Source organism: Callorhinchus milii, unplaced genomic scaffold, assembly GCF_018977255.1.
Source record: "Callorhinchus milii isolate IMCB2004 unplaced genomic scaffold, IMCB_Cmil_1.0 Scaffold5, whole genome shotgun sequence".
Lineage (NCBI taxonomy): Eukaryota > Metazoa > Chordata > Chondrichthyes > Chimaeriformes > Callorhinchidae > Callorhinchus > Callorhinchus milii.
This window is the reverse complement of record NW_024704746.1, coordinates 23,049,679-23,064,400: the sequence shown is the minus strand read 5'-3', so window position 1 is coordinate 23,064,400 and position 14,722 is coordinate 23,049,679. Positions and strand designations below refer to the sequence as shown.

The 14,722-nt window shown below is 38.1% G+C and overlaps 1 protein-coding gene across 1 annotated transcript in view; it reads left to right on the top strand.

Moving 5' to 3' along the window:
• Positions 1-8,597, top strand: part of eri3 (ERI1 exoribonuclease family member 3) — a gene marked incomplete in the record, with an annotated part of 132,134 nt that extends 123,537 nt beyond the window's left edge. Inside the window, 1 exon segment of the mRNA NM_001292814.1 lies at positions 7,663-8,597. Coding sequence (NP_001279743.1) covers positions 7,663-7,745 — 83 coding nt within the window.
• Positions 8,598-14,722: the final 6,125 nt, after the last annotated feature.

Sequence of the window (14,722 nt, the reverse complement as noted above, 5' to 3'; positions counted from 1 at the left end):
TGGCAGATAGGGTTTTGCAACTAGCTTGTCAGAAATGTGCAAAAGTATAGAGAGGGAGTTGAGATTATTGGAGACATGAGCTAACTATAAATGAACATTAAAACTCCAGTTTGGGTAGAAAAGAAAGAAAATTCAAGACACCTTTGTTTTTAGTACTTGCCCTTGTGTAAAAGGTTCGCAAATCAGTTGATTGAGTAGTGTTTAAAAGTGTGAAGTGACGACACCTTAGCAATTACATTGAAAATGTTCGTAGTGTTATCACTTGAACAGGAGGGTGGTTAAAGGGCCAGTCTTATCATATTGGGTGGCTTTCAGGTGGCAGCTTCAGTTCAAACACCATTACACTGAGTGTCACAGGAGGTTTACACTGGAGCACTGTACCTCCCACAGTTCAGTTGTTTTAAAGGCAATCCACATTTTTATTTCATTGATTTTTATTAACATTGGATGCACAAAATGATTACGAGTACATCTCTTAACAAATTCTTGCACACACCCATTTACAAAATGGGTAAATTATCTTAAAAGATGTTTCAACAGCAATCCACTTTCTAAAATTGGCTTTTGAAAATGGTACAGATTCATAGCCAAAGTCTGAAACATTGCAAATCAAAAGTTAACTTGATTGTGCTTCTGCAAGTAATTCAAAATGTGGTCTAATTGCATTGGTGCTCAAAAGCAATATTATGTATTGTAAATGCATGTAAATTTATGCAAAAATGCACAAAGCAAAATATAAAATTGTATATAAATTCCTGTGTAACAGGGGATCAATAAAACATGTGCAATTCAAAGTTTAGCTCATACAGTTGCATTCTGATGATAAATAATTTTGAAACGTTTGGAATAGATACTTATGTCAGGATTATGCTTAGTTCAGTAATTCTTCTGCAAAGTATATTTGAAAAATGTAACCTTTGCATTAACCGACAGTATTAGGTTATTTCAAAAAGAAATAGCCAGATTTATTTCCCACTCATTTTCCTTACATTAAGTTTACTAACCGTTTCATCATTTGGGGCTGTATTGTTTATCCACAGTGGAGTGCAGTTATTCTTTCAGAAGTGATTGAACGTTTAAATACGTTCAGAGGGCAACAAGCAGTCAGGAGAGTTTGACCCCCTGGAGGCTCCAGCCATACATACAGTGAGTTTGTTTGTTCACGGGCAGCTACTTAGTACAGATGATCCACCTGTGATTAGTCTGTCATCCAGTGCCTGGTTCTTTGCAAGATTGAGAGCCCTCACGGTGGTGCTATAATACGTCTGGTCATTTAGATTGAGGGTTGCTTTTATGAATTGTTGCCTTGGAAACCCAGGAGCTTTGCTGGCCCAGCTTGGACTCCAAGCTTGGAAAGGCTCCAATGCGAACACAACATTGCACAGTTGAATTAATTGGGGTGCCCCCATGGCAATGAAACAGTCCCGTATATTTAATCCTCCAATTATCTAAAATCTGATGTAAACTACATTAGAAATCAGATAGCGAGCGGTCCCTGTTGGCTATGTGCAAGCACCACGTGGTACTGAGCTGTACAGACTGAGGAAGAACCAGGTCAACCCTTTGTCCATGGTGAGTGCACTTGTATCTCAGCCAAGATAACACTGGGCACTATAACTGGCTCCAGTGCCTCTGGACAAGGGAGAGGAAAAACAACTGGGGTTCCCACGTCTGATCACTGTTCTGAATCCCCCCACTTCCCCCCCCACACCACACCCAGAGCATACGTGTATGTGTGTGTTGGAATATTGGAATAGCTGGTCAATGTAAATTAATAAAGGTCTCCCAAGAAGTTACTGGAGTTCCCCAAAGCGCCGTTTGAGTCGCCCACTTGTGGAATTTAAAGTGCTTCATTTTAAAATGTTAACCAAATAACCTTAAGAATGTGCAAAAAATGGTGACAATAGGTGCCATTTTCCCTTTAAACCTTCCAGGTCAAAATTCAATTAAACATATATATGTAGGAAATAAATCACACCCTGGTGCTCGCCACGTGTCTTAAACACTAAAGTGTCCAATGTAGAGGGAGTTTCTAAAGGTTAGCTCATATTCAACATTATTAATAGTCACAAGGGAAATGATTTGCTGACAGGAGTTTGTGAGTGCAATTTAACTAGAATATCTGTCCCACGAAGCCCAATATATGAGGATCAACCTTGTTATCATCTGGCAAAGTACAAAGGACTTGTGTGGGTGTTTGGAGCCTGTGATTCAGGGGCAGCTCAGTGGCACACTGTATTAACCCATGTGCCAGCTGTGCCCAGTGCCAGAGGAACTTCGACTACTTGTGTGATGCATGGTGGATTGCAAAGTCCTTTGTAATTCCTTATCTAAGAGAACTTCTTCATTTTTTTGCTAATTTCTTCCTCTCCTGTCATCATCAACTCTTTCTGGAACGGAATTCCGCAGCCCTGTCTGCATCCTCTGATAACTCGCCCAGGTGGCTGTTCTTCATGTGTGAGGCTAAACCATGCTGTTCACCCACGCCGGGTACGAACACGAGAGAAGAGGTTAAGAACAATTCTGAACTAATATAAAAAATTCCCAGATGGGTAGCAGAAGATTACACACAGTAATTCAAGTACAAGCGCTCTGAGACGCTACCCCACGTGAAGGGTGGAAATCCCACTCAGTTCCTACATTGAAATGAAACATGTAAAGATTATAAAAGGTAACCTGGTCCCAATCTACTTAGAAAAACAATACCAATTTTAAAGCCCCCACCCCCACATCCGAATGACATCCAATTCCCATTCTATCTTAATTTTATAGTAATAGCAAGCCCTTATTTTATTGGCATAAATATAGGTTATTCTCCTGGTGCATTACCACTTCCCTTTAGAGAGGTGAAGGACTATAATTCTTGATCACTGTAGCCACAAGTGAGTTATGGAAAGGTCTGTCTCGCAAGAAACATAAACAGTCGCGTCCCATTCTGCTAAATTGATGACCGTCATTTTAGGGTACAATTTAAAATGGGTCTGGTAACGAATTCACACATGAAAAATAGTTTATAACCATCCAAATGTACGTTTCAATTTACAAAGGACAGTAATACTAGAGGACAGGGAAAAAAATGCATCAAAACCCAAACAGGAAAGATTTTGTGATCATACACTATTGTTTAAAGAGAATAAATACTATGGCACAGCAAGCTTCTGCTGTCCCCCCTTCCCTGACCAAACTAAATAGAATTCTTAGCTTTTTGGCATTATTTTTTCGACTATAATTTATATAACAGTTCATTTCATTTTCTGCAAAAGCCTTTCTGCTCTATGTGAATGAACAATTAACCTGAGTGTTTTATCAATGCGTTAATGCATTGTGCATGAACCCATCTGGGAAGTGCATTCATTCATCCCATCACTGGAAATCTCACAGGCAATGTGACTAAGTTTGGTTAGCAGGGTGGAGGGCCGGTGGGGGCGGACGTTGATTAGTACTAGTCACTTTAATGGGTTTATGATATTTAGCACATTGACATCACCTCCCAACATCTTCACCGTTGTCACATCCGAGAAGCTGCCTGCACCACGCGTGGGGACATGCGGATTGCTCCATTGTACCACCAGTGAGCCGGGTATCTGCTTTACTTGTTTAATTGAGCCACTATCCTTCAAACTGGCAACACAATGCTGGGAGCCAGCACCGCACGACTGGCTTCTCTTCTCTGAGGGAGTCTGCCTCCAGCCACCCAGAGACCGGTCAATGTAGTAAATATCATAAGATCATTGAATACATCACAAGTGTTAATTAGCATATAGGTGTTAATCAACACATTACAACCTCACAGAATGGACCCCGAGCTCCATTCAAAGAAGTAACGGTAATATCGTGTTTGCTCTGCTTTGCAGCAGAAAGAATAAATAGTTTACATAATCACAGCAGCCCCCACCCCCGACCCATCAAAACACTGATTTTCAGCTGCAATCCACAGGGTTGTCAAACAGACTTTTTTTTTGCTTCATAGTTTGGGCCAACACTTTGGCAGCAAAAAAAATTGTGGTGTAATTCGCAATATTCGTGATTAGCAGTTACAGATACCGAGTTCCGATGGTACCCAGAATGCAAGACCCACAGACCCACAGGAATTCCGTTCTAACATGAACTACTTCCAGAGCAGAGTTCCACTTGGTTTGACAGACTTCCAATTACTGGGAAGAGTCAACTCCTCTTACGAAAACCATATTTTCAACCCTCCATCGATTCCGATCATAGAATACATCACCACGACGCAGTGTGTCAAACCAGTGGAACCCGACTATTGTACTTGAAGGATTAATATTTATAGAATGGAAAAGCTGAGAAATGTTGCCACTTTATTTTATAAAATACCTTGTTTCTCTTTACTTGAATGTATTTTATTTAAATTTAAACTGGGGGTGGGTGGGGGGGGGGTGTTCTTTGGGAAATGGTGAAGTACCAGAAATAGCCCAGTGATTTAGAATCACATGATGAGTTTGACAAATATTGGTATTACATGATTGTTAAGCGCTTTGGGATGGCCTCCTGACATGAAAGGCACTATATAAATGTAAATTTGTATTGTATTATATTGACATTTCATAGATGTTAAAAAAACAGCCAGGTTTTTTTTCCCCTTCCAAACACACACACACACACACGTTTAAAATATACATTTGAGTGCGGATGCTTATTTCTGTGGATAGTACAGTGATCCCCAATGGGACCCAGCGATGTTCCTCAGTGTGGACCATTCATTACGTAAGAGTCTGTATCCCACAGAGGGATACACAAAATGAAAATATACATCTTCTGTGCTCAAGGGGTTAAACAGAGGCAAGATTGGCCTGAAAGGATTTCTTACTGTTAATGGAAAGATCGAAAGCCCCTATATCACTTAGTACATGTCTACTTCCACTTTATACCTAAGGCATTCATTGTCTCAACTTTGGCGAGGTTCAATCAAACACAAGCCTAACATACAGCATCACTTGTGCATCAGGACATTGAAATATGGCTACAATTAGCTCAGATACAGTTCAATTATGATAAACAGTGCAGCACCCTTTAAGCTATGATTAAAAGGCCTCCCCTTTGATAGAGAGACCTAATTTCACATTATTATTGCCGGGGCTTGATTATAAAATACTCTCTGGATTTACAGTGAAGAGATGGATGTCGGGCCGTCTTTATCATCTTCAGATCAGTGGTGATGCAGAGCTTCTCTCCCGTACCATTCATTTTGATTTTTTTTAGTGTGGCACCGCTATAGTCTGCCACACACAGCTGGGCAAAGTCACCCTTACGGTAACAGCATGATAGATTACTGCACCATAATGAAATGGAGACATCAAGCCTCCACGCAAAAACATAATCCAACAGGATCGTACTGTCCTGAAAGGAGAAGAAGAAGAATCACTTCTCCCTGTGCTTCATCAAGAAAAAAATTACCACATTTGCTGCTGCAGACTCTTAAAGCTACATTGCCCCTTTTTGGATTTTCGCTCGCGCTCCTGATTTTAAAACACACCAGATTTTGACAAAATCTTCTCTCTTTGTTTGTCTTCTGGCAGCTTGGAATTTATTTGAATTGTTTTGGAACAGCGTTTTAAATCTAGAATATAAAATTAATTTCATCAAACCCGCAAATCATTCTTTGCTGCTCATAGTTTATCTGCTAATCTGCATCCGCAGATCCCTGTTTGGCAGTTTTTGGTCAGATTTTAATCTACCCTTCTTTATCGTTTGCTCTCAGTCTTTTTTTTTCTTTCCTCCCTCACACCTATTATTTCCTTTGTGTTTTTTCCCTTTTTCTGAAGCTCTGTATGTCTCTTGTCTTTCAACCCTCCAGCACACTTGCTTTCTCTGTATATTTTTCTTGCAGACAGGAAATGTTTTATTAAAAAAAACACAGAGAATGGATCAAACAATATTGAAGACAAATTTAGTAAATTCACTTGAGGGCCATCCTCACATATGCAAATTGATAATTAAGCCGCAATTGTACAGTAGATAGATTTTTTTATGAAACCTTTTCTTTATCACAATTCCCGATGAATTTTCATGTCTTTTTCATAGCTGCGTCCCATCAATATGTTTTGATTTGGTGAACAGGAAACCATGTCCCATCCCAATTAATAGTGTCTGAAACACAACAAAAAATCACGGATCAATTAGTTTTGCAAAATATCCACCAAAGTGGGACTTACTTCAATGCTGACTGAGTGGTATGTTTCATCAGACTTCACTCTCACATATCTGTTTTTTCTTCAAATTACTGCACCCTTTTGAAATGCTAATTGTGCAGTTTATTATTTTAGCTGAACCAACACTTTGCAAATCTTCTGCATTTGAGACTTTCTCTAACTAAGGTGTTCATTAGGCACATTTTAATTTTTTAGCTAAGAAAAAAATATTTTTTCCGGCTCCTTTCACTTTGCTTGTTTATGTCTGCAGAGAGAGGGGACAAAAACCTTCTCTATAATCACGGTTAACAACATTCCACACTGTGCTGCGGGAGGAGAGGGCAGTTTGGTCTGAGTGGACTGAAGTGTATAATACCATTTATTTTGCTCCTTTATTTAAGTTGGACTCGTCACTTGTATGAGTTGATCCAGCAGAGAGTACTGACGAAACGTAATTAAGATGATCAAGGTTGAGTGATTGGTTTTTCTGAGACTCACCCATTTGATGGTTCCCTTCCCAAAAACAACAACAGCAACAATTTGGATTTATATAGCGCCCTCCACGCCGGACAGCGTCTCAGAGCGCTTCACTCTTAAGAGCTTATGGTACCCAAAATATAAACATGTTAACAAGACATTTTCAAACATTATGTTAATTTTTATCCCTCTCCCAGTTTGTGTCTCTCTCTCCAAAGTCGTTGACTCGTGTTGGGCTACAGTTCCACAGATGCTGTGGACGCTCTGGTCCCTGCCCAAATACCCGCATTTCCCGAGAGCTCAGGCTACATGACTGTGCGGGGCTTCATTGCTGTCCTGCTGTCCTCTATCAACACACACACACACACACGCACTTCCAATAGAGTCATTAGAGAGCAAAATACATTTTCTTGATTGAATGTTTCTTTGATTTATGCCGTAAATCAATCAAGAAACAACTAAAAACACAACTACCGATCAAACATGGACTTACCTAGACTCGTGCTGAGGGACACTTCTCGACCGCCACTCCCGGCCCAATTCAGGGATTGATCCTGAGGAAGTCAAAGTGCACCAGAAAAATTCCGTGAAAAATCATAACAAAGAAAAATACTAATTGAACTTTTCTTAAGCCAAACTTTCTGCACAAATAGCCACTACTACTACTATTCCTTGCATTTGCTATAGCGTCTTATCTCGTCTTCGAGACGTCTCAAAGCACTTCACCAAATAGACTGTAAAGTGAATTGACAGTCATGGATTGAGTAAACAAATTATTATTATTATTTATTTACTTTATTTTTTGAAGGGATTATTACCACTATTACTAGTTGCAGTATAAAAGGTTTAATGAGTATTCTGCGACAAAACACAGATTAAAACTGGAAGTTTTGCACATGTGACTTTTTCTTTGGTGGGAAAACAAACTATTGCAATACTCCGTCTCCTTGTGTCTGTTGCAGTTGGCACTACCTTTAATTTCTGCAAAGGAATAACTACAATTTAATCTTCTCTACAAATGTGCTTTTTCAAACAGATGATTGCAAGAATATCGCCAACATAATGAAGGAATTGGCGCGCAAAGGTTTCATTTTCAAAGAAACTGGATCAAATCTCTGATGTTGAGCAGAACAGAACATGTCTCACCGCTTTGCAATGCTTAAAAAAATATTGACTGAAAATAGTTAAAATTGCTTATAACACATAAATACGTAGTCTTCCTGTTTTTCTCCATTCCAAGTAATCCACCTTAATCTTTACCAGAACTACACTAGAATAATCCATATTTATTTGGCAGTTTTGTCACTCATTGAGCAGTCACTGTAAGAGGTAAATTCTTTCTACCGAAAGCTGAGGTCTATTTCAAACTTGAAGATGAAGAATCAAAAGGAAAATGTCCACATTCTTGCCAGTGTCTGTCAGTTGTCTTTTATCATGTTTCGTCTTTTAAAACTGAGTTATAACTTGCACCCAGCAGACATTTTGTGCATACATATGCTAATATGTTTAGGGATATTTCCATATACATCTTCTAAAGATTGTGAGAATTTAATACATTCCGATTACATTTGAAGCTGTTTTCCTTCCACATTTCCCCTTTTCTAATTAAGCTTTTTAAAAAATATTCTCAAAATGTTTTCTTGTTTTGAAACCTTCGTGAGATGAACGTGCCGGAGGTAAAGCCACAAAATAATTTTGTTTGATGTGGACATTCTAATAGGTGTAATTTAATAAGAAATGCTGGTTTTACGTTTTTTTGTGTGTGTTTGTTTCTTATTCGGAGAGATGAGGTAAGATTCTGATAATGTTTGGTAGAGTTGCAGTAGTTTGGGTGATAGACAACAATGACTAGTAGCTATCTATATAGGGAGAGAAATCTTTAGTTTGTGGCTAACCCCATAATTAAGTTTAATTATGTCTTATTTTGAATCTATATCTATCATGTAATTAAAAAAAATAAAATTACTGAAATGCAGATGTTTGTTTTTATTTCTACGGTGCAGATTTATTAAACAAAACACTAACCTGTGTATTATATTGTTTGCATGATGTAATTTCTTACCTTGACTGTCTTTATTCAAAGCTGCCGACGAGCTGGAATATTTACAGTGCACATTATTATGTTGTCAGGTTCGGGGCAAACATTCACACTGGGGTCTAATAAGCGAGCAGAAGGTAACAGTTAATGTATTGGTGATATTAAAATTGGTGAATTTGTTGATGGTGTTACTTTTAGACCTATGTAACCTGTCTATGTAACCTGTCTGGGAGGGTTGTAGGAAGGGGGAGGAGATTTTTGGGTTTATCTGTCAGTGAAAGAAGTTGTTTTATTGTGGGGAGAGAAGGAACAGGTAGGTACCTCTCACATTCTGTGGCAGCAGATTGGATTATCGGGTACGATATCTCAAACCTCAAGAAAATATAGTATCAGATCAGATGCCTACAGGGAATATACCAGCAACAAAGTGTGACTGCAAGCCCTAAGCATTACAGCTCCTGAACATTTCCCAAGCATTTCAGCTGGTGATGCATGAAGAAACAGTTATGTGATGTTACTTCTTGACAACCTCAGTACAGCTCCTACGGGGTATAACGCTAGCATAAAGCTAGCCATTCAGTTGCTGCTGGGGGACAGTGGAAGGAGAGAGAAGAGAGTGAGAATTGGTCAAAGAAACTCTGTTCTAATACAAGTAAAACATTTTCTCCTGGCATCGAAAATAAGTTTAATTCTAGAGCAGCAAAAGATATCTACAAAATTCCTGCAAGTGAATTCATCTTTTCTTTGGGTCGAGTACAATTTTATACAGAGATAAAATAACCTGGCAAATGACAGGTACAAAAGTCTTTCATATTTCATAATTATTTCATTTTTGCCTTTTAGCCCCATTTTGCACCTTGGAAAAATAATCAATACAGTCATAAATCATCTGGAAAATTCACAAACCATTTAATAATCTCATTGTCAAGTTAAATGTAGTAATCCATTCAATAAAAATTGTGTTTACTTCATCCTTTAATCAACTTATGATAGAACACATGATTTTCTTTTGTCAATACGTTTTACATTATTGATGTTAATGCTTCCACCACTTTTAAAATGACTTCTTCCATTTAAAGCTGAAGGATCACCATCCGTTGATTTCCATTAGGTCCAGCACAAATCTTCAAAGTGCTTGGTAATAGACAGAATACGTGTCCAGATACTAGAATTTTTCAGAAGCAGTTGCCTTAAATTTTGTCATTTTATACTTGCCCTTCAAAAATCACATTAACTTATGAGATATAAATGACGGAGCTCAAGAAGTGAACCAGAAAAAAGTCACACTGAAAATTCCCCAGCATGCGATTGCACTCATTTTTAATTAAAAGTAGAAACATTCATATCATATACTGTTAAAAAACAAAGAAAAAGTGAGAAAATGTGACTTTTGTTCAATGAGACGTTCACCCCAAGCTAGACTTGAGATAACCTTGTGTCAGGAAATAAATTTAACTATTTAACTGTATAAGGAAGATCCACTGTGGAATTAAATCCGACTTCCAAACCAAAGCGGAATTTAGAATAACTTGAGATCTTGCATTGCCAGCTTTATGTGACAGGATTCTCAATTCTATACAGAAATTTAAACCTTAATTTGATCAATCCCAGAATTGTGTAAAGGGACCTTAATAAAACCTCTCAAAACAAAATAGGATTAATATATGAAACAAAGTTTTCATGTAATGGTTTTAGTGAAAACTTNAACATTCTGAAGCATAAAAAAATAAATTGCTAACCACTTGGCTGAATTATTTAACTGCTCATTACAGCAATCCTGTCATACTCATAGCAATGAAAAACATAGATACCTATTAGAGTGAAACGTTTAACTCGAGAAAAGATCAAAGCTTCTTTTCAGAGAGTTACCCAACAGTAAGAGAAAGAATAAACTTCCATTTATATACCACTGATCTCACTGAAATGTCTTAAAAGCACTTCCCAGGTTATTATTATTATTATTATTATGATTGCCAAGTGACTTGAGTGCGAATGTGGCAGCCATTTGCATCAGAAAGGTCGGACAAATAATCTTGAGGAAAATGAACAAGTAATCGACAATATCCTCCCTGCTAATTAAAAGCACGTTTCTGCAATCTGGAATATTGTTGGTCAGGTTTAGGGAATATGATCAAACCAGAATACACTACCAGGAATAAAGACTATCAGCCATATTATTAGACTTTCATTAAACCAATCTTGTTTAAGGATGAAATGGGTGGCCCCAAGAAACTCCGTACAAATAATTTACCAACATTAATGATGCTAATGAGCTTTGTGAATATACTACAAAGTTTACTTAGTATCATTTATTGCACATTGGGGTAAAGTAAAATGACAGGTAGGATTGTAATAAAACCCATAAACATGCTTTCAGTGCAAAAATAGCTCTGTGTCATCTATAATGGTTAATAGGGATACCCATGGGATAAAGCGAACAATATATAGCTTCTCTTATATTCAGCCTCATGAAGTGGTGGTTAATTAGTTAGCCATTTTAGTTAACTCTGTCACTATGGTCTTAATAACGTTATAATCTTGTGCATCCATTATTTCTATTGAAGTTTTAAACTCATCTTCTACATTCCGTACAATTGCAGAGAAGGGCCATATGCCAGAGTTCACCAGTTGCTGACTGATCTCAATTACATTGCTCAGCTGCTGTGTGCTGCACTGTATGGTTTGAGGAGCAAACTGGATGAAAACCAATGCTTGGGTCTCTGCCCTTGTCAATAAGACCTACTGTTCCACAGGAAATATAATCCCCATTTTATACTGTAGAGTTTTCTTTATTTGGAAGAGTAACACCGAAATGTCAAAATACCAACAATAAATATCCCTCAACACTTTCACCGTTAAAATGTGTCCTTTGGCGTACGTGTCATTGTGATAGAGAAGTATTTCTCTGACTTTTCAAATCGTCAAGAAAATTGTACCGAATCATATTCTTGCACGACCCTGGCCAACGTATGGACCTCATATTGATCTACAGACTACAGTGATGGGAGTTTTGTTGCCATAGCAGATGATATTATGCTACATCATCTAGAGTTATGTAATTTTATGAAAGCTTGAGCTTTGGACCTCCTATCACTCTCAACCACATCAAACGAGAATTTGTGTTTGTGCTGTCATTAAAATTCATCCCAAAAAGTAAACCAACGGAAAATTTAGTTTAAGTTTATCACAAATGTAGCTCCTTAAGAGGCAGCAAAGGCTACTCACTCCAAAGCTAAAGTTTTAGGCTATGTTTCATCAGTGGCTAATTTACTTTATCTTAAGTGTGACGGCTACATTCACATAAATCATTGTTTTTACATTCATGTAAAAAGAGCCCTTGTGAATTGTGCGATTTTACAGAAATGTTTTGTAATTAGTTAATTGGGTTGTTTCTACCCAAACAAAGGGATCTGTAAATATTTATAAGGCCTGTGCAGGCCTTTCTTGATGAGATTAGACTGCTGTCTTTCAGATTCAGGCGTGTGAAATAATAGTTTGACGAATGTTACAGCCGTATTCGTAGCAGAACAGTGGCTGCAGTTCTGCCGACAACTCTGCTGGCTTTACAGGGAGGATACTTAAACAGTCTCATAAACAATTAATTTTTACAATCATTGTTTGAAAACCATCATAAATAATGGTTCTCAGAAGCTTATAGGCAACATATTTAAGTTTTAGTTGCTTATCTTCAAACCTCATTGACGTTTAGACTGCTCCATGTCCATTGTCGTCAGCAATGTAATGGGGCTGCACATTACAGTGTAAAAAATATTTAATGCCTCCTGTTATTTACCTCCCTCAGGAGATGAAATAAATATGTAAATGAGTCTTTCGTCGTGCAAATTCTAGATAGTCCTTTGAAAGAAATGCTTTCAATGTGCCAAATGTTTTTTTTTAAACCCCCGTGTGCTTTGTTACAGTGAAAAAGGCAATATAAAAAAACACTAGACAGCAAGGATGTTTACAACTTGCTGTGAAATTCATACATGCCACACCTTCATACAATACAAAATTACATCTGTGTAACGCCTTTCACGTCAGGAGGACGACATGTAGGTTTCTAAAGACCTTTTGGTGCAAGCTAAGCATTTTGCAATTGAAATGTTGCTAAGTAGCTAACATAAAAATAAGTGTAACTTTCATATTAATCTCACGTACAAATTTTTCCATCTAATTTTCACCACTACTCTCCTAAAGGTATCAATTCATGTGTCAGCCAGGCTCAGAAGCACTCCTGCCTTGTAGTCAGAAGGTTGTAGGCTGAAGCCCTACATTGGGACTTGAATCAATCAGTCTAAGTTGACACTTCGATGGAGTGCTGAGGGGGTTTTGCATTGCTGGAGTTGCCGACCTTCAGATGAGATGTTAAACCGAGAACCCGTGTACCTGATCAGGTGGACGTCAAAGATCCCATGGCATTATTCGAAAAGACTGAACTGTTGGAGAATATTCAACAAATCCCTCAAATAAAACTGGTCACTCACTCCATGGCTGTTTGTGGGACATCACTGTGTACCATTGTCTGTTGCATTTCACCCACAAAATACAGTCACATCCACTTTACATGATAGCCTGTGAAGCAGTCTGAGACATCTCAACTACATGACAAAGCAATATATCAAATGTGAGGATTATTATTATAATTCATGCTGGCATTATAGCTCCTTGGGAGTTGGCTTCACTTCCAGTACCTCATCCAGGCAGCCATCCTTCATATGTGACTGCAGGGGTTCAAAGCTAGATCCAACCATTGTACTGACACAGGACTGAGCTTTGTTTAACAGTGGTACTGTATCATGATCAAGACAGTGAACTTTGGTTGATTTCTTATTAATAGTAGTACACTGAATGTTCACGTTTACTGTCATACCATCTGCACAAAGGTATGCAGGGTAAATCTATTTAGATTTTCTCACGTGATCAGAATTCATGCAGCATGAATGGAGAGTGGGAGGGGGTTTGGGACAAAGGTTTTGTACATCTGGAAGATGTCTCCGTGTGAAATTTAAATATCCAGGTGTCCTTTTGTTTCCACCGTAAGCATCTAAATAGATGTTGTGTACTTTATTAAAAGCTGTTTCCTAAACACTGGAAATCCTGAATTAATACTTTGAAAGTCATTGCCAAAATTGCTGCTTTGCTTTTTGTCCGGTCTATTCGAACTGACTCACATTACAAGTTGAACAGATGTGAGGAACAGGGCAAAGATTCAAACAACAACAACTTGCATTTATATAGCGTCCCTCATACAGGGTAGAATCCCAGAGCGCTTAATGCAAACCAATTGCATCACCAACAGAAATACCAGCTCTTAAAGGACAGTGGGCAAAACATTACATTTGTATAAAAGGAAGATAGAATATGGAACGTTTCCACACAAATGGCTGTTGAAGCCAAGTTATTAACATTATTTAAAAGGGAGTTAAGACAAATAATTGAGGACAATAATAAAGGTTATGGGAAAAGAGTTGAGAATAGGATTCAAGTGGATAACTCCAGTGGGGAGCCAGTACTGTTACCGCCACAAACATTCTGAGCTGTAGCCCTATAAATTCAATTTTATGTAATCCTATGAATTCAACAGGTGCTCTGAGACGCTATCCTGCGTCGAGGGTGCTAGATAAGTGCAAGTTGTTGTGTAAAGCCAAATCATTTTTAAGACTTTTTTTTAATATAATTATGTTCAAAGTTAGAATATAATGATCAGCCAAATCAGATCACTCTCCCCCTCTCCCCCCAATCACACGGATTGTAATGTGCAAGAGACAATGACTGCTCTCGTGAACAAACTGAAATGCCAATACATTTAATAGAGACCTATTCTAAAACCAGAGTTCTTATGCTGTAGCACCTTCTAGTGGCAGGACTCGTACTTTCCCTCCACCAAGATAGTCAGCCGTTTTCTCACTTTATCCAGTTCTGTGTTGGTTATCGCACGTCCCCATTCCCCTGGCTACATCCTAACCTACGCCACAGGTGCATTTCTTTCTTTGTTAGAATTCTCCCTGCCTAATACTGACGTTACACTTATTAGGAAGCAAAATGTTTATGGGTGAAA